The following is a 20,437-nucleotide window of genomic DNA, read 5'->3' on the forward strand; positions in this document are numbered from 1 at the left end:
TCTTGATTTACCATAGTTGATTTTATCATATTGCAGTGAGCTTAGTCTATTGCACTTCAGATTTTCTGGACTGAGTTCCTCCATCCTTCATCAGAGCAGTGCAACATGCCCTGTCAGCATTTTCATCTAATCTTACCAGGGAAGTGCACTTCCATATACCATCCCTGAAGCCAGGACTTTTTAGTAGATTAGCAGGACACTAATCAGAAAGTTGGTGGCTTGATCCCTGGCTGCTCAAATCTGCATGCCAACTAGTGAACCTTGATGCATTCATTGGAGTGTGAATATTACGTAGAAAGCACTTGCATGCTTGCGCGAATCGATGAATGAGGATTTTAGTATGTAGTGCTTTGAGTGTTCGGAGTAGAAAAGCACTTTATAAGAACGAGACTGCACCTCTTCCACCTAGTCTGTTTATAGATCCTCATCCGAGACATGCCAACGTCAGTCAGAGCTCATGGCCAGCCAATGTACACAGTTTGTCTCAGTCCGAGCTAGTTTCTACTTCCCTTTCTTCCAGACATTGCATTGCCAGTTTCCTGGAGACATGAGACTGTCTTTTTGTTAAAATTCCAAACCAGATCATCTACCAGCCTGGCAATTTTCTTTACCAGAATGGTTCGTTTCAGTTCCTCTTTCCGCTAAGACTAAAATCAAGTGTATTCTTCTTTTGACCAGCTTCCACAGGTCAAAGCCCAAGAACTCTTTAACGAGGCAGTCTGAGAATCAATTTCTGCTTTGATTTTAATGGGGCTGTGCAGCTAGTCCCACTAGAGAAGGATAGGTAGCACATTTGAGCAGTGGTTAGCGCACTGTCGCCTCACAGAAACAAGGTTCTCTGCTTGAACGTTATGGTCAGCCGTGCACTCTGCATGTTCTCCATGTGGTTCATTGGGTTTCCATTTGCAGTCCAGAGACAGCTTTGTTAAGGTTAAGTAGCATCTCCAAATTATCTGTCGCTCAATAAAATAACGGAGTGGTTACAGCTGTTTAAAGCATTTCAATAATCCTCTTGATGCCTTCACAAGGATTTATCCAAATAGTTGTTCTGATCTTGTTCTCGCATTTGAAGAACACCAGTATAAGACATCCACTGAGTCACAGGACTGTCATCTGACAAGGTTTATTGTGCACATTCAGAGACAATAACATAACCTTTTTGATTTTGGTCCCCACATGACTATATTTTCTGTATCCTGTTACCAAAGTCCATGTCTTTGTTAGGCATTGGTTTTCCGCTTTGTGGTTTCTGTATGGTCCGAGCCACACAGGCTTAATGTCCACTCTGTAATCATCCGGCAACCACTGGTAATGAGGTTAAAAAAAAATAAAAAATAAAAAAAATTTTTTATATATATATATATATATATATATATATATATATATATATGCGCTTTGACATCGATTGCTGAAGCCTCATTCACATAGGCCTAGGGATCAGTCAGTGATCCACTGGCAACCCCAGGTTGTTTAGGAAAAGTATGTATCCCACAACCAGCTGGTGAGTGGTTGCTGGCAGTCGCCACTGTGTCGGTGACGATTTGTCTGCACCAATTGGGCAATCACAAGAACGTTGTGGATGCAGCACTCTTTGAAACAGATTTCACATAGCATCACCCACAAACCTCTATGAACAACTTGCCAATCCTATGGGAACTACAAAGGAGTCATCCAGGCTCTCTAGGCCTAGGTGACTAAAGTCTAACTGCAGAGGAGTGCTATGGCATTAAATACAGAATATTTAACCTGTCGCTGACTTTAATAAAACCTCTTTATTATGCTTGTGAAAGTCTGGTTGCCAGACAAAACTTACAAAAGTTATCATTCTGTTTCTACCACACATTTATACATTTCTGTGCAATTTAGTTTACATGGAAAAAAAAAAATCCTGTCAAGTAAAAGAGGAAGAAAAAAAAAAGAAAAAAAAAAGATCTGGGTCTGAAGATCAGGAGCGAACAACACAAATACCTGATCTGGCAGGAGGGGCAAACTTTTTCAACTTATATACACAACAGCTTAAGTCACAAAAAACACATTACATATGATGAGTCAGACAAAACCAACCGTTTGCCACTTGAACTCTCCAAGTCAGTTTGTTGCCCAGTTGTTATGTGGGAAGACATTTACAGGTGTTTGTTTTTGTCCAGCGTACAATATTTCAGTTCCTAACACAAAACAGGTGAAAAGTCATAAACTATCAAAGGCAAAACGCTATGTCTTTTCTGTAACGGTTCAACTAGAGCTGGAACTGATGACATTTGTGCACTGAGGTTCGCAGAAAGAGCCAAAGCGCCCATATACATCTTTGGCTCGAACAGCAAAGTGATACGTGGAGCCAGACTGGAACTGGGTCAGCGTACAGGCCATAGGCAGTGGAAGGGCCTTCACCTCCCCAATTTTCTTCCAGTGCTGCTGAGATGCATTGCTGTTAGAGTTATCTTGATGAAAGGCATAAAGGTGATAGCTTTCTACAGCTGCGCAGGTCCGATCAACTTCTCCAACACACCAGGAGAGCACTATACCAGTCTGACTCTGCACCAGCTTTAGCTGAGGTTGTTGAGGAGGTGAGGTCCGTTCAGCCTCTGGGGGTAAGCGTGATGGTGCGGGTGCAGGAGGGAGCGGTGGAAGCGCCATGCTGGAGCCTCGAGTTGGTGTAGTAGTAGTGGTTACACTGCGGGATTTTAATGGAGTATCCTGCAAAAAAAGAAATCTGGTGTCACAGCTTGTTCTTTCCTTTTAGTTGTGGCAAAAGGATCATTCGTGCTTGGATAACTCCCAAAACAGCTAACAGCTGTAGTTTTCAACAGAGAAAAATCTAATAATAGCTTTAGAAACCAACCATCAGCAAATCATGTTAAAATAACAATTCACCAAGACTTAAACATTGAAGTTACAGAACAGAAAAGTAGTGAAGTGCCTGTGTGAGAAATATTTAGAATCCAGTTCTAAAAGCTCACCACCACTGGGGGGCGGTGATGTACTGTCAACTGAGGATTGCCAGAACTGTTCTGATTGCTTAGAGGGGATGCTCTTGCTCCTGTATCTGAAAACAAAAACAAAAGCAAACAAAACAAGAAACTCAGATTATATGTATAAGTTAGAATTAAAGCACAGGATACATATGCATAGGCATCTGCCTAAATTACTAGATACTTTATAATTTGCCAGAGTGATAAAATTTGTTTAGTGTAATTTGGTGCTCTTACTGTTGTGGATGCTGATGACTGGGTTAGTGCGTGGGCTCGGTGAGGGAGTTGTAACAGTAGCATTCTTCACTCCAGTCACTGAAAACCATAAAACATAACATAATTAGCCTTAATAACATATATTAGGGGAAGTAAAAACAAAACAAAAAGTTCGCCAACTCTAACCTTGGACATCATCATCGTCCTCGGTGAGGTCAATTACGGAGCCTTTGGGTCGTGCCGCTGGTGCAGCTGCTTTAGATGCAGCGGTTACTGTAACTTGGTTGTCTGAGAAATACAAAACAATCTAAATTTAGTACCAAGTTAAGGAAAATGAAATGTCAGCAGCACCTCCGTGCTCTTCAGTCATCCTCACCTGTCTTTGATGTCAAAGACATCCCCTGTGGAGGTCCCGGAGCAGTGGATCCGGTTGCTGCTGGCCCAGATGTTGTAGGTGAAGAGACTGAAGACATGGCCCCGACTACAGAGACAGACTGAGCTGGTGTCCTGGCCGTGGTCACAGATACCCCAGCATGGGGTGTAGTTATTCCACTTGCACCGCCTTGATACACAGCACGAGCAAGAGAGATCTGGCCAGAGGACATCTGGGCACTGGAGCCATGGAGGGCTGGGACAGTGGCCACGGCTGGTGCCGAGGCTGTGGCTGTGGTCGTGACAGGTGCAGGCTTGAGTATAAACGTGGCGGTAGAAGCAGTGGTTTTGGACTTGTTCAGTGAGCTGGCTGCAGACAAAGACGAGACGGGGATGTTGACCAGTGTCCCTGCCTGGCCGTTCACTGATAAAGGCAACTGGATGAGAAGCGGCTGGCCTGTAGCCATCATGCTACTCCCAGAGGCAGTCTTCAAGAGGAGGGTGCCCGTTTGACTCTGGGTGGTACTGCCAGTGGCCAAGGTGGAGGTGGGATTAGAGTTGGAAGTGATCAGCTGGAGGATAGGGGTCTGCTGAACCATGGCAGTTGAAGTGGAGGTGGGAGTTGGAGCTGAAGCTGCAGCAGGGGCTGAAGCTGCGGCAGGGGTTGCGGTAGGAACTGGAACTACTGGGGGGGGGAAAGAGACTTGTTAGAAGAGACTTGAAAATATCTGCACAGGGTACACTTTTGCTCAAAAGACTGTCAATCATTTGTTAATTGCTAGTAAAGGTGATGGCAGTTAAAAACCCATCCCAGCATGACATGGACAAAAGATTTTGAGACATCTATGCAAAAATACAACATGCAGACAAATTCAATGACACTTTTCCACACTGCTCCTGGAAAACATGAAAGGTAAGATGACCTATTTTCTGTAATTCTGTCATGGTCAATAAACTTCCAATTACAAACATGGCTTCTTAACAGGAATAAACATTAAAGAGCAGCCAGAAGTTTGATACGCTCACTTTCGCGGTGTTTCTGTAACCAACTCAATTAACATTGCTGAAAATTAAAACTAGGCAATATTTTTTTCCTATATATAATTGGCTACATTGTAAACACTTACTAAGAAGTCGACTGTTTTCTTATTTCTGAAGGTTTCGGTGTATTGTGAAAACTAAATAAAAACAAGACTTCTCCAAAAAAAATTGTGAAAACTAATCAAAATAAAATAAAGAGTGTAGGAGAAAGTTTAGTACTTATAATGTTTGGTAAAAATTGTATCCATTTTCAGAAAGTTCAGTGTTTTTTGATTCTAACTGCTGTACTGATTTTCTTAAATCTTGTCTCGGACATAAATAATTATAAAGATCCAAACTAAGTGTAAAACAAATAAATACTAAAACAAACTAACTAGACGGAATTTTAAACAAAAGGTTAAAATGAAAGAAAAATAAAAACTAATTAGAAAATACAGAACTATAATAACTATAACACTTTCCTGAAGAAAAAAACAAAAAATAAAGAATAAAAAAAGAGGCTTTGACTCTGCTGTTTACAAAAGTCTCACCACTATTTGCAGCACATGCAGCAGAGTATGCATCAGAACTGAGCAAACTATGGTGCAAAGTTGAGCCATGTCTTCAAAATAACACAACAGTTAGGTTTGTGAAGTAAACTATCAGATCTGCCATAAAGAAATCTGCCAAATCAAACATGCAGGGATCTCTGCTGTGGAAACCGCTCATAAATAACGAAGCAGACAAAAGCAACTTTCTGTTGCTAGAAAGTAAATAGGTAAGGACAAGTCTAATGTGCCATTTGTTTAACTGTGTAAGTATGCATTAGGGATATAGTATACTTTGTCTATTATTTGAAGATCACTCTAAACTGTTCTGAAATGACTGCATTGTTGTGTCAAATCCTAGCTTTATCTGTCACAGCTTGCACTGGATCCCATTTTCATTTATTGTTTAGCCAATACACCAATACCTGAATTTGTACTACCTAAAACCTGGGAATAGGTCCCAAATATCCAACACTGGTCAGGCTTCAAGTACACACAAAGAACGAACAACATGCAAACCCACATGAAGAAAAAAGCTAAAGTTTCAAAACTCCCACAAGAAGCCATTAATTCTGTCAAAGAACAAACAAACAAAACGTACACAACATTTACCATAAAAAAAATTAAAGACAGATCTTTGTTACTCACCTGCTGTGCTGGATGAAGAAACAGTTGTGGATGTCTGCTTTACCTCCATGGAAGTCCAGCCTGGCCTGTTTAGAAAGATTGCTGATACTTAGAGTTGTTGACACTTGAAGTTGCTTATGTCCTTTACAGGATGAAGAGTGAATGAGGTAAGGTGTTGACATTTAGATTTATTCCATGTAACACAGTCATCTTTGTGGTAGGAACGAGAATCAAACTTAAAGCGTGTGTCCGAGTTTTCACAAAATCATTCATCGGTATTTAACTGCAGTTCGCTCTCTTCAAGCATGGTGCCAACTTCACAAAGTCTGTCAGCAGAGATTAATATCCTTTTCAACATGATAATTTTTAAGAACACCTACAAAGATCTAAGTGACTGGAGGGTGATATTTTGACAAAATGTTTATATATGTTCTACCACGAATAATGACAATTGTCCCAGTATGCTTCAGTTCCTGTGGCGTTCAAGCGTCAAAACGACATGCCAGTTCTTTCCTCGTACTCTCGAAAAAACTCCGGCCTTCTCTTTACTCGCAGTATTTCATTGATAACGTCTCGAATTTCTCTCCACTTCTCACAAGACAGCACAGGAAATCGACGCTCAATGTACATCCTCATCGCCCTCCTCAAGTTTACGGGCAAGGCCTCTTTGCCCAATAATCCAACGTAGTTGACCTTTGCGACCCAGTCACAGTAGACATCGTATGGCACTAAGTAGCGGAAAATGTACGAGGCGTAGCGGTCAGGTCTTGGGTTCCCTGAGCTTCTCTTGCAGTTGTGGTAGAGCACGTTTTCCAAGTGCGAGGGAATCGTGCGGAGTTTAATGTCTGCTCTGCATTTCCCTTCATTGTACTCTGCCAGCTTTCTCGCCATGGCAACATGGCGGGACATATCTGCTTCCTCTTCCTCCTCCATTTCCTCGTCTTCTTCCTCCATCTTGACAGACAGTGCCGGAGTCTTATCAACAGAGGGCACCAATCCCTCTCTGGGCACCTCAGGCTGCGGCTCTATTGTCTGTCGACGGAGCACGCTGTTGGGAGGAGAGGTGCAGTTTTAACTACACTCTGCACTGCCTGAAGAAACGCTCAGGCTTCATATTGTAGAACGTCACAAGACTCAGGACCTGGACCCATGTGGGGTTACTTTGCAGGTGCAAAACACACACTGGGGCATGTGTTTGTTTATTCCAAACAAGTCTTTAGAAATATTTGGAGCGAAATTAAGACTTTCAAAAAGATGGTCCTGACAAACCGAACAAGGGACATGGATTCTTGTTTCCAAAAAAGTATGGATTTAGAGGACGTAAAGATTGATATTCTGTCCATTTGTTTGTAATCTAGTGATTACACTTAGCAACCCGGGACAATGTCAACTATTCACAGTGTAACGGTTTCGTGTGTAGTAAGTACTTGCTTTAGTCCGGTATTGTCACGTTCATACAAAAGCAAAATTATATTCACACAAAATATCATCCTGCACAAACTGCTGTATGATTCAAAGATTACATGTTTAAATACACTGATGCTGTCAGTTTTGAAACCTCAAAATCAGACTGACAAGTGGACTGTCAAAAGGTGTTAACTTCCACTGAAGGGACTAAAATGTCTTTTAAAAAAGCCATGGAGATTTGTCTCTCAAATACATGACTTAACATACAAAGCATAGCTGACAGGGATCTAGACTGAAAATGAGTCCTGAACACTTACCGCTGAGCTTGAGGGTTATTCGTAACCGCTGCCGTTTTGGCAGCAGTAGCAGCAGCAACAGCAGCAAGTGCCTGTAGAAAACAAATAAGAAGTTTCAACATTTTTCATCACCTGCATGCCAAATGGAAACATTTTAACAAGTTACAAAAAAAACATCTTACCTCCTGTTTCCTTTTATTCTCCGATACCTGATTAGCCTCTCCAAACTTTTTTGATAGTCGGGCAATCTTGGCCTGAAGAGAAACACCAAGTAGACTTTAGATACTTGTCAAATGGAAGCAGAGCATCTTCCAATGCCCAACATGTTCTCCTTATGGGACAAATTTAATTTCACATAAAAAGTTAACCTGCACTCACTTGGAGTGTGTTAATGGCAGCTTGGTGTTTAGTGGCGCAGTCAATTTTGTCTACTCTGTCCTTCAGCTCTTGGAAATGTTTGTCGAAAATGGTGAGCTCCAACACCTTCAATCGCTCCTCCACTAACTGCTGCACAATCTGCGAAGAAGAATGAGGTGAAAGGGATGAAATGTTAGGAAAATTGGTGAAGAGAAACTTATATTTATCCAAGCTCAGCTATATCAGTCAAAATTATTATAATTAAGGCCACAGAGCACTGTGAAAAAAATGAAGTCGGCATCAATTATGCTGTATGTGTGAATGGATTTAATGCAACCAGTGTTTAAAAGCTATTAGAGTAAAAGCATATCTGAATACTCGAATACAAACCTTCCCGAGTTTATGATGACTGCCAGCTTTTGTAGTAATTTTAAGTTCCAGTTGGGCCTCCAACTCCTCACGGTCCATCTTGGGCCTCTTACCCTCTATTTTTACAGTTTGCCCATCTTTTTCAGAGCCCTCCGATAAAGTGCGTTTCAGTCCCGAGGTTGAGCTCCTCTCCTCTTTCACTGCTTAGCAAACAAAGACAAACACCAAAATATTTAAACTTAACACAGAACCAGTAACAGTTACTTTCAATAAGAACATTTGTTGGGTCTCCCTTTCAGTGACCCGGGGCCCTCAAAAAGAACTGCATACCTCTGAAGGCTTTATTTTCTGTTTCTATTGATACTGCCATTATGAACGCTGAAGTTATGTAAAAGCTGATCAGAGGTTAGTTAGTAATTGAATCAAAGGCATGTCCTAATATAAACTGAGTCCATATTCATATGGACTTTACCAGTGGTTCCTTACTCTGTGACGCCGTTTTCTTTTTTACAAGCTAGCAATAAGAGCCGTTGTTTACATGGTTAACATTTTTCCAGTGTTTACACCTGGTGTTTTTTTCTTCTTCTGTTTGTTTGACCAATCAGCATATGAACTGAAGTCTAAGCGAATCCCTGTAAACTTACAAAGGGTCCTCTTGTGCTGGATGAGTCCCTACCCTCAAGTAAAAACAACACCAAATATAGAGTACTAACTGCAATCTTTTCCTACTCCTGCAGTCACACAGAAAAAAGGCACAACTTCCTCCAACTCCAAGAACTGCGAAAGAGTTCCACGTATCAAACTGCAATATCATCCAGGAAATTTATTGCAGTAAAATCCTCAAATGATAAATTTCCTGTGACAATTTTCCGAAAAAGAAACCACCCAACTTTTCCCTTCAGGATCAGAGGAAGCCGATTTATCCCATGGTAAAGTATGCAAGGATTCTGCATTCTGACTTGAAATCTTATCAAATCATTTATGTTTTGAGTACAGTGTTACATTATCCTATTCACATGTCATGTAGTATATAATTGCTTTTTGCGTTGCAACATCCACCATCTCATACCTGTATCAGATGGTGGAGTGGACGATGGTCGAGATGGCTTTGAGGCTTGTCCCACATTAGTTTTTTCCTTTTTGGGCTCCACTTTTACAGAGCCCACCTCCATCTTTTCCTCACACGTCAAGCCTTTCTTCACATCCGCTTTGTCAGTCTCTTCTTCTTTTATGTCATCTTTGATTTCCACTGATTGTTTTTGGTCCGCACAAGAAGAAGCTGGATTGGGTATAGAGCAAGAAGATGAGGAAGAATCGGAAGTGGTACATTTAGGAGAAGAAGGCTTTTCATCTGGTACTTTGGCTGTGGAAGCCTCAGTGTCCATTTCCTTTGTAGTGTCACTATCTGTTTCCATTGGTTCTGTGAAGTCAGATACTGCAGGTGGCACAGGTGTATCCAAACCTTTCAGTGGGTCCACTGCCAAATCTACAGCTGGGTCCTCTTCTACAGTGTGGTCCTCCTGAGAAAATTAAAAATGATAACCAATTAAACGTTTTTCGGGCTCTCCACTTTCAATACGAACTACAGTATAAACTAATTTTTTTAAATAAATATAAAGGTATCTGACAGTTTTGTTCATGTTTCCATGCATTTACCTTCTTCTTTTCCTCAGCTGGGATCACCTCAGTGTCTTTTTCCTGTTGTCCCTTGCAGTCTGTTCTAGCTGTGACAGGTTCACTTGATGATGATGGTGTGCCATCTTTCTTCTCATCTTCTTCTACCTTTTTCAGTTCAAAATTTAGAGGATCCACTGGTGATCTCGGAGCAGTCATTTCTTCGAGTCCTTTTGGACTTGAAGAGGGAGGGGAAGGAGACAAATTTAGGGACAGGGACGGTGTGGGAGAGCTCAGAGCGGTCGGAGAGACGGGTGGTGTAGTCTGGGGAGTGTTCAAGTCCAGGATGTTGTTTTGCTCTTTGTCGCCCACTTTTTGTCCGTCCTCTTTATGTGTTCCATTCATCAGAGGTGGTGGAGATGGGTTGGACAAACTTGTACCCACAGTGAGCAAAGTGCTGTGCAGGTTCTCCAGCTGATGTCTATCACTGATCTTCATGGTTTTCCTGGCGCGGAAAATCTTCTTCTTCTCTTCTGTCACAATAACTTCCATCTTTGCCTGTGGAGTAGAGATAATAGATAACATGCATTCAGAAGGGATTAATGAGAACAGACAACACCCAGAGCTGTAAAAGTTAATGGCACAGTGTCTTCCGCTAATTAACCTTTCCTGATTCTGATCTTTACGCATTGCACAGTATTGGGTGCACCGTTTCCGAGAAAACACTAGAGGACACTGCAGAGCTCTTTGGCATTAGCTTTTTCTTTCTGGAAGGTTCTTCTGTCACAGCTGTCTCTGCACCAAACTGATGGTTCCTTAGCAGCCCGTTCCTTTACTACAAATTTAACTCAGCATCCAAGTCAAATCACACTCATCCATCTGATTACACATTGCTTCATCTGTCCTACAGTGACTTAAGTCAACAAGCAGCTCAGTAAGCCAGGAAACCTTTTTTCATGGTAGTCAGAAAAGCTAAACTTGCTTCTGCAAATCCCCTCTACCTCACTTTTCTGAAAAACTACGGATTTCATGTTTACCTAAGCCCCAATCCTGAGAACAGAAGTGGCACGAGTTAACAACAGCAGCAGCTCAACCTTCCTCCCATCCCCCCATCCTCCTATTGGTTCCCTCGTCAGCAAATCAGAACGGACCCATTCAGGCTGTGCTGGCAGCAGCAAAAGGGTTATGCAAAACATGAAGGACTTTCCGTATAGTTGTGATTGTTGTGCACAATTTACTGTTAAGGCTAGTTGTCACATTCTACAAGGATTCATTTCATGTCTACTTATTTTATATGCGTGGAAGCATGTGTTGATTTTACCTTCATTTTATGGGTGTCAGAAGTAAAAATGAACCTGAGCTGTGTGCAGGAGATACTTTACTTGCAGTAATTTTCTTCTTTTACACTCATGTGTTATAATATTAAGTAGCATAGAAAAAGTATTTAGAACTCACCTTCAAGCCAAAGGGTTCCTGACAATGGACTTAATACAGGACTTGTCGACAACCTGAAGGACAAATGAGAATAATTTGTTAGCAAATGTCTTAGTAACTTGAGCTCTAACTGTCTCTTTGGCTTCAAAGTGATATATTTTTCCAGGTCAATATGAATTGCATCAACTAAAAGTGCAATTATGTCAATTACTGTATTTTTTAACATACTTATTTATATCCAGATTTAAAATAGCATACAGTAAAGTAGACTAAGGACACTAAATCCCGGATTTTGATAAGACTGATGCTTCTTCCTTACATTTGTTTCTGCAGTGTAAAATTATCGGTCGTGACCAGCTTTCGCTTACTCGTGCTGGTAAAGCAAATGAAATTGCCTTAATTTGGAATTTTTTAGGAATAGTATTTATGACGTGACAAAACTCGAAACTATTTTTTTTTCAAAATTCAGTAACTCACAAGGCAAAAATTACTCAAAGGTAAACACAATAACGTAATATCACAATTATATTTTGGGCGATTATTCAGTTATCTGCAAGCAAGAGGCTTAAGAAGAACACCAATAGAGTGGTGACAAACTGGTGAAGGTCGCCAAAGTGGTGACAAACACACAAAAGGTTAACACAAAAGGACGCAAAACAGGAAAGTGGTTTGCCAGAATGATGGACAGAAAAAGATGTTTTACTGCAGAAAGGTTGAACTTAAAAAAAACCCAAAAAACAAAACATAATTATGTACAGGTAAGAAGAAAAAAACAAAAACATGCAGTCACTGACAGTTTTGTTATATTTTTGGTCTTATTTTTCCCCCAGCTGCTAAGATCAGACTGTCGCTTCTAGTGGTAAAAAGCAAAAACAGACATTCAGATGGTAGGAACCTCAAACAGCCATGTCTTTATACTGGTTTCAGTGCAAAAACACAACATAAAAAGTGGTTACTACATGAGAAACCTTTAAACTCCGACCAGGAATGAGCAGTAAGCCGTGTCAGTTTCACACTGTAAACTTGGTTAGCTTTACTGCTACTGCAGTACTCACATGGTGCAGAGAGAACCGAGGGAAAACAGCCTCAACTTGCAAAAATCTCTCATTTAGCCTTGTGTATGTTGAAGCTTAGCAGGCTGCCACATGTATATGGAAAAACACAAAGACTAATGTGGACTGAGCGTATAGCTCCAGCTTTAATGCTGAGCAGCACAGTGAGATGTTTGTACACACGTTCAATATGTTAGGCCTTCCCTACTCTGTTTTTACATGAGCATGCATGTTTCTTGCTGTTTTCCTTCCTATTGTTCTAAAAATAAGTAAGGCAGCATTTCAATACAATTGCCTAAAAAAGATCTGACCTGAAAAACAAGAAGAATCAGAAAAAAAAACTCCTAAAAAAGCGTTCACAAATATGTGGAGCAGTGAAAACTGCAAGAACAATTATTGGTTTGCTTCACATTCCAGTGTTACTGCACACTGCGCAGAGCCGACTATCCCCCTCCCCCGTCCCACGGCCTCATTTACTGCTCCTGGATTTAGTGCAGGAACTCAAAATGGCCGCTGGATCTGTTGTTTAATGTCAGCCCGAGCTCTCAGTAGCTAGCTGAGAAGGATTCTCATTCAGGTGTATCAGGTTGCAGCACAACTCTGCTTAGCAAGAGTTTTCTATTCAGCCTGACACTTCGGCAAGCTGTCACATTGTGAACAAATTGTAGAACATTTAAAGAAAGTGCTAATTAAGCCAAACATAATCTCAGTTATTTGCTGATAATATTATTAAAGTGATCTTTAAATCCAACCTTTTTATTGCTATAAAACAAGCAGAAAAAGTATTGAGTCGATTTTGTCAGGTTTTATTATTAATCATTGTTATGGTCTTTAAAAATGTACACAGACTGTAAAAAAGCGCAGTTCTGTGTATAAACGCTCAGTGCATAGATTTTTAATAGTTGCTTGCAGCTACGAGAACTAGTCATCTTGCCCCTGTAAAGTGCAGAAAGCAGTCATAACATGTATGAGTAGCATCAGGGTGTGGCATTTAATCTTCACTCCAAATTAGGCCAAAAAAGGTAAACACTATTTTTAAAAAAATTATTTATCCTAAATCAGCAGAAACAGCACAACGTTAATCAAACTTCACACAACAGAAACCCATAGGAAAGCCAACACATGAAGGTTTATAGATTGGAATTCAAATCACTAAATGACGATTCATACAAGTTGTGAATGTTTCCCAAGAGAGAATCCACTGACTACTGAAACAGCAGACACCCACTGTTTCTGTGTCCTTAAAAACACAACTATGTGATTAAACCGAGTTCAAGGATCTTACTATGCACAGATGCACTTTTTAATTTAACACTTGCGTTTTATTTTTGCAATGTTTTCTAAGCCAGGCTATGACTAACAGCTTACTAAATATGAACAGCAACTGCTTCATTTATTTGAAGCTACAGAGGGTGCATCAAAGGAAAGAGCCATGGAGAGATATTCAGACTCCATCCTTGGACTTAAACAAATCTTTACTCCAAGTTACAAAATAGCTGCTCATTCCTTTAGAAGTATTCCTTGAAACTCACTGTGTCAGCCCCCGATAAGCGGTCATTAAACTGCCGATTACAAACTCTGTCAATCTCGACTACAAGCATAACTACTTCCAAATAAAGCAGAAGCAAGGTCACTTGCTTTGAGAGACTGGAGAGGAGTTTGTGTTGCAGCAAGAAAACCTCTAACCTTCTTCAGTCTTTTAGCAGCCAAGCAAACAATCAAGACTTGACATTCATACTTTGTGGTTACATGCAACATCAAAACCTTCTCTTTCAGAACATCGCTGGTACAGATGGAAGACACGGTCATACTTAATGACATCTTGATCATCAGTTTTCAAGACAACATAAGACAACCTGGCTTAACATCTTGGCCTTTCCACCAACACACGCTGTCGAGCATGTTTGTGACGAAGCGCGAAGTTATTCATCGTCACATCTCTGGCTGACCTACAGATTTCAGTTAATGTTAAATCCCTCGTTACTTTGTTTGTTTGTCCACTGTGCACCATTAAACACTAGAAACAGTGTGTGAGTGTACCACGGGTCAGCATGAACAAATAAACCAGTGAGTTCAAAGAAAACACACGTGTTTATCAGCAACTCAAGCCAAGAAAGCCCGCTTTGGACTAAGACAACACAGTTGGGCAGCTGTGTTATTACAGTATATTGTTATTTGAGATTTACAACTTACATTTTGAGGGGATGATGACAGACTGTCGAAATGCTACCTTTTTGAGTGAAGTAAAAAATCTTTCTTTCTATTAAAATAAAACATAGTTAAAAGATCTTCTAGATCTTCAAGTTAAAAAATCTCATTAGGAGAACTTGAGATCTCTTAAAAAGACGTCAACTTAAATAACAGAGAGACTCTAACTGTTGAAATACTTTAAAAACTAATTTAAAAACCCACAATTTAAAAGCAGGTTATGTAGGATTGGGGCCTACTGACTGTGAAGCAGGCACTGGGTAAGAGGCCAACAGCAGACTACAAAAGAGAGGAGGGGCTCAGTTAGGACCAGTCCATCAAGCACATTGCAGTCATATAAAGTCTTTATAAAGTCTGTACTAGCTATTAATTAAACCATTTTCAAATGAAAAGCCTGTTGAGCACTCCTGACACAGCAACGTGTCTTGTTGCATAACATGAGCCGCTAAATTTTTTCCTCCCTTCCTGCTGTCACAGTAGCAAGATTTATTTACAGCTTGCCATAAATACATGCAAGTTTAATCCTTTTATCATTTTTAAATGTAGCGTAGTGATTATCAAGGCAAGGCAAGGCAAGGCAAGTTTATTTGTATAGCACAATTCAACAACAAGGTGATTCAAAGTGACAACACTAGCTAGCAGCGCACAGACAGAGGGAAAGTACCCTGCACAGACTGTTGCATGGCAACACCCATCCCCCAACTCTAGCACAAACTAGTCCACTGTATGGAAATCTACAGCCAGCACGGGACAAACCATTTTAACAAAGGGCAGGGGGGGGGGATCTGTCCTTTTATTAAAAACATCACCGGCAGAGGACATTTATGATGAAAAGGTTAAGGGCATTATGTTTATTTGAAAGCACAGTATTTTATGCTGTTCTGTGCTTGCAGTGTTAAAAATATTAAACTGTTTCAATCCACTGTTTTTATGCAATTAAAAATATTAAGCCCTTTCAGGGAAAATTTTACTGCTCCCTCTGGGCTCTCTGCTAAATCTTTGATAGAATTAATCTGAACTGGATACATATATGATCGGCCATGGTTTACTCCAATAACCTGAGGACTTGCTGTTCTTGAGCTGAGCACCGTGTTAGCCACAGTTTTCAACGCTCTCTAATGACTCCTGAGGACCGGAGTCAGACTGTAACATAATCTCACAGGACTCTTCTTGGCCATGCTAAATGCCACACTTTCACACAAAATGTTGAATTTATTAGAAACCAGGGAGGGGGAAACAATAGCTGTTTTAAATTCTTTCCATCGCATAAGTATTTACAGGCGGTGCACTAGTACCTTAGGGATAGGTCTCACAGAAAGCAGTAATTTTGTAATGTTTTCCTCAAGACAAAACATGCAAAAAAAAAAAAAAAAAAACCCTCCAAAAAACCTTAAATAAACATGAATTCATATTGTTCAGATATAAACAATTTAAGCCATGTATAATGTAGACAGTGTGCACACGCTAATCAGGATCACATTTCCTTTCTGTTCAGTGATAAGCTGACCATACATTTGCAGGATGTGTTAAGATCCGATGAAAGGTAAAGGCACCAAAAGGTTTACTGATTTTTTTTAATTTGTTGAAATATTTCAAAACCTAGAGCCCTGCACCATCTCCACAGACATCCTTTGGCTTAGTATTCACTGTATTCACACTTTCAAAACAGAACTGGAAAAAAAAAAAAAACCTAAACCTTTAGACTGTTAAGGCTGAAACTGAAAATCAAACTGAGTGGACCAAACAAACCCAAACAGCTCAATGCGCCAAATCTCTAAAAAAAAAAAAATTAACAAAAGCCTCAATACTAAACAATGATAGAAATTATTTTTTTGTATGTGTTCACCTTTATCAGGATGACTCTAGAAAATATGGCATCCACTGAAGGTCAGATAAATTACTGAGCAGAGGACGATCAAAGGTAAAGGGGAGGAGTCTATGTTTTTCCTCTAAAGCTACTACGCAGTCTGTGCTAAAGACAAACCAAACAGTAAAAAAAAAAAAGTTAAAAAAGAAGTGACATTACATTATATATACACAACCAAATGAAAAGCAACAACACAGAAAACAAATAAAGTCACTAACACAACAAAAAGCAGCACAATGTGCACTTTAGTCTCAGCTTAGCTAGCACTGCACAACCAGCGCTAAATTGCACACTTTCGACACTCAACCTAGAACAAGCTGAAGCCACCCTCCCCCTCTCTCCATCTGTCTCTTTCACACACACACACACACACACACACACACACACACACACACACACACACACAGAGAAAGGCGCTCTCTCTGGAACAGCCTCTCCCTCTTGCTCATGGGCTGAACCATTCTGCTGTAGGGCGGAAGTGGGGGTGGGGCGTTCAAACAAAGAAAATTTTACTTTATTTCTTTTTGAAGTAATACTGCACTTTCAGAATTACCAAGGGAAAACCAGAAGTTTTTTTTGGTTTTATCTAAAATACTACCGCTAGAATGTTCTAGACCCGCTGAAACGTCTTTAATGTCTTCCTAAAACATATCAAACAAGCCAGTTAAGCAATTTTGTACCAAACTGTGTATACAGTCTATTGTTTTTATTGAATGTTAAAAGATTATCTCAGCAAAAAAGGAAAGAAAGTGTGTGTATATATCTTTTATTGAGAATAAATGGTGCTTTCTTAGCCCCAAAGTATCATGCTAGCTGCATCCAGTAAGAAAAAAAAAAAAAAAAAAAAAAAGAGAGCAGAGTCTGACACAATAAGCAGCCTCTACCCGCCCAGCCTCTCCCTCAGCAGGGAGGGCTGCTGTTAAATGAGACTAAACCATTCCTATGCGGGGGTGGTTCCTCTACTCAAGAGGAACAAAGAACACACACCTAAAAATATAAAATCAAAAGCCTACATGGTTCATTTTTTTAATCACTTCTTCTAATTAGGTTTGCTTTGAATGATTCATCAAATTAAAAAGAACTATTTATGGTAATTTCCTGATTTGACACAAAAACGACAAAATAAGATGAAGTAGGATAGAAATACAATTTTATTTAAATTGTCATTCATATTCAACCTGCACCTGTCTTCATCAACAGCCCTCTTGCCAGAGTCAATAAAAGCTTGCAGTGCACTCTTTGCCTAACCCTCCTTTCTTCCATGACAGAAACACAAAATGGCCACCAGCGCTGCTGCGAGGAGCATGCAGAGTACAAGCTGGATCAGATCACATAACAAGCCCCACCCACAAAAAAAGAAGGGGGGAGGGGGGAAAGCAATGCGTATCTGCAGAAATCTTGATATGCATACGTAGATCTTGAGGAAACAGCAAATTTGACGACTGAGTGTTATCTCTGCATGTTAGTGATCTACTGTAAATCCTGGTTTAGCTTATTTTTGTTACAAGAGACCAGAAGTCTTGTGCTCACTTGCTCACTACCACCCTAAGCTAGGATTGAAGAATTAAGAAAATCTCGACAACCTCAAATATTGCCAAATATTTTATAAGTCTGAAGAACTGGGTAATAAAATAACGCCTTTTCTCTTTCAGACTGCCGTATGTCCTTCAACCAGTAAACCTGAGACTTCGCTGTCTAAGCCTGTCAGACACTCAAGATGTTGTTGGTTTTATTTTCTGATTAACTATACACTGAAAAAGCAATTAACTGCTATCTGATATTAGACATTTTTATGAAGGCTAAATACTGTGGGGGGGGGGGGGAGAGATAGATGTCAGCCAGTGAGGTCAGAGCCTGCATTCCTACATTACTGCGCAGAATGCGCAGTCTTCCCTTCCCCCACCCTCTCCTCCTGCATCTGGATTCAATGAAACCTAAAATGGCCACGCTGATCTGCTGTGCGCAGGCACACTGAGCTCTTACTGCCTGCTACACCGGCAACAAGATCTCATGTTTAGTAGGAACCACAACAATAACAAAAAAAATCATATGTGGTAAAGTCTGACCAAAACATTTAATGTTAGCTGAAGTGATTTTATATCCTTAAACACAGGAAAAAACTTTCAAAATTCCCCTAAACAGGTAGCAACCTTGGGTCTATGGCTGTCACACAATCTAAAATATTCGTACACAAATTCAATCAAAGCTTTCTTAATATTATAATACTAGGACTCTGAAGCTCCAGTTTCCAACCACAGTGGATGGAAAAGTCAGGTGAACTGGAAAATCTGAATCACCCAGAGGTTTGAGAAAAAGTGCGCGGATGTTTGCTCTGAGATAGTGTATGCATGCCAGGAGAGGTTCCAGTCTGCCAAGACCTTGAACAGGGTGAGATGTATAGAAAACATTTAGATGGATACATTCAAACGTGGACACTTTAGAAGGGAAGAGCACGTCCAATACCAAAACTGTTAAAAGGAAAAAATGTGTTCAAGTACACATGATGGTACTGACGATACTTTCCAGAGAAACAGGTGCAATTACAAGACTTTATCCTTGAACACATTCTCGATATGCTGTCAAATTCATAATTCATCTATAAGTGGATGCAGTCGCAGTTTGAACTCACTCAGCGACAGCAATAAAACTGAACACAGCCCATCAGGTATAGTCTGCCACCTGCCACAGTCAGTTTTTATGCTTTCCTTATGGATTTAGTTTTCACTTTTGTTCAGCAGGCATGTGGACAGATCAACTTGGGGACCAAGCTATTGCCACTATATTTGATCATTCCTCTCTCCAGTGGGATTCCTTTATCTACATATATCCAGCTATTTGCCATCAAGACAGTGTGTGACGTTCCTTTAACTGTTCCCTTAGCTGAAAACCCCAAAGCGCATAGTAATAAAAACAACACGTAAAAAAATAAGGAAATTACAGTAGAAAATATAAATGTAGTAGTATTGTAGAAACCAATTTCTGAAAAGTAGTCAAAAGAAAGGAAATTTCTTTTGACATGATTTTAACTGTTGCGTTTAAAAGCACTGACTTTTTGCCTACCATTTCTCAAACATTGTACGCGTGATTGTGCCTCCCCCCCCTTCTTGTGACAAATTAGACTCCAGCGAGAGCTGGGTAAAAGGAAAAAAGGGAAGAAAACTAGGGAAAGGGTGGGGGTGGGAGAACCAGGAGATCCATGTGAATCAGGCAAGCTGAGCGGGGTTTGTGTAATGACTACAGAAAAATGCTATGGATGGTTACAAATACAAAGTGAAGTACACCATCCACCAAAATAAAGTCGACCTTAAGTTAATTTTAAGGCATTAAATAAACAAAAAATAAACAAAAACAATAACCCCACACTTTTGGTTAACTGCAGAACCAAAACATCTGCATGTAGTTGCTCCATTTTATTTTTTCAAGAGTCTGAAGGCTGTGTGGAATAATTTGAGTTTAGGTCACATTGTATGAAATAGCTACAGCTAGCACACAAAGTCAGAGCCACAGCCTGACAACAGAGCACCGAACCCCTCCCCCACACCTGCAGTCGGCTCTCTGGAGGTTTACAGCCAGGCATGGACTAAACCATTTCAGGAGTAGGGGGGTTCTCATAAAAAGGGAGGGAACTATAAAGATAAATTACAATTTCAAACCTACCTAAATGATTCAGACTCTATAGTTACATATTCAGGTCTAAATAAGTCTATGCTGAACAGGAAAAGATTTGTTGTGTGTTCTAGTCCTCTTGTGGAGGCAGATATTTTACCCTTGGCTTTGAAAGACCTGTTCATTCTCCTTAAGCTTTTTGATCAAATTTTACTTCTGTCTGTTCTGCAATAACTCATCCTTGTTTATGTCTAAAAGTGGGTTTTCTCGGAAGTTTGCTGCGTGGTAATAAAGTCCAGAATTAAGGACTCACAAATCCAGTATTAACAGCTTCCTCCTCTCTGTCTAAAAACAGACATTCAAGCATAAAGAGGCCATGGAACTCACACACTGTTTTCTGTGAAAAACTTTGCAGGACACAGCTAAAATTTCCTGACTCGATAATTTAGACAAGTCAACAAGCTAGCAACTTTGA

The 20,437-nt window shown here is 40.2% G+C and overlaps 1 protein-coding gene across 5 annotated transcripts in view; it reads right to left on the bottom strand.

Annotated features, from left to right (window-relative positions):
* Positions 1–1,753: 1,753 nt before the first annotated feature.
* Positions 1,754–20,437, bottom strand: part of atf7ip (activating transcription factor 7 interacting protein) — a 31,160-nt gene continuing 12,476 nt past the window's right edge. For 2 of the 5 annotated variants that reach the window (XM_085459529.1, XM_085459530.1), the window contains exons 2-14: positions 11,251–11,303; positions 9,838–10,353; positions 9,251–9,701; positions 8,203–8,384; positions 7,834–7,971; positions 7,638–7,709; positions 7,477–7,547; positions 5,774–5,838; positions 3,562–4,242; positions 3,372–3,473; positions 3,207–3,284; positions 2,958–3,043; positions 1,754–2,694 (exon numbers count right to left, since the gene is read on the bottom strand). In XM_085459529.1, coding sequence (XP_085315655.1) covers positions 2,233–2,694; positions 2,958–3,043; positions 3,207–3,284; positions 3,372–3,473; positions 3,562–4,242; positions 5,774–5,838; positions 7,477–7,547; positions 7,638–7,709; positions 7,834–7,971; positions 8,203–8,384; positions 9,251–9,701; positions 9,838–10,347 — 2,898 coding nt within the window. In that variant the 5' untranslated portion in view covers positions 10,348–10,353; positions 11,251–11,303 and the 3' untranslated portion in view covers positions 1,754–2,232. The remainder of the gene's footprint in view (positions 2,695–2,957; positions 3,044–3,206; positions 3,285–3,371; positions 3,474–3,561; positions 4,243–5,773; positions 5,839–7,476; positions 7,548–7,637; positions 7,710–7,833; positions 7,972–8,202; positions 8,385–9,250; positions 9,702–9,837; positions 10,354–11,250; positions 11,304–20,437) is intronic. The other 3 variants (XM_085459534.1, XM_085459533.1, XM_085459532.1) reach the window with 3 other exon arrangements.

This window comes from Copadichromis virginalis, linkage group LG6 (genome assembly GCF_057382275.1).
Source record: "Copadichromis virginalis isolate Kocher_CV1m ecotype Utaka linkage group LG6, C_Virginalis_male_GT1.1, whole genome shotgun sequence".
NCBI classification, from domain to species: domain Eukaryota; kingdom Metazoa; phylum Chordata; class Actinopteri; order Cichliformes; family Cichlidae; genus Copadichromis; species Copadichromis virginalis.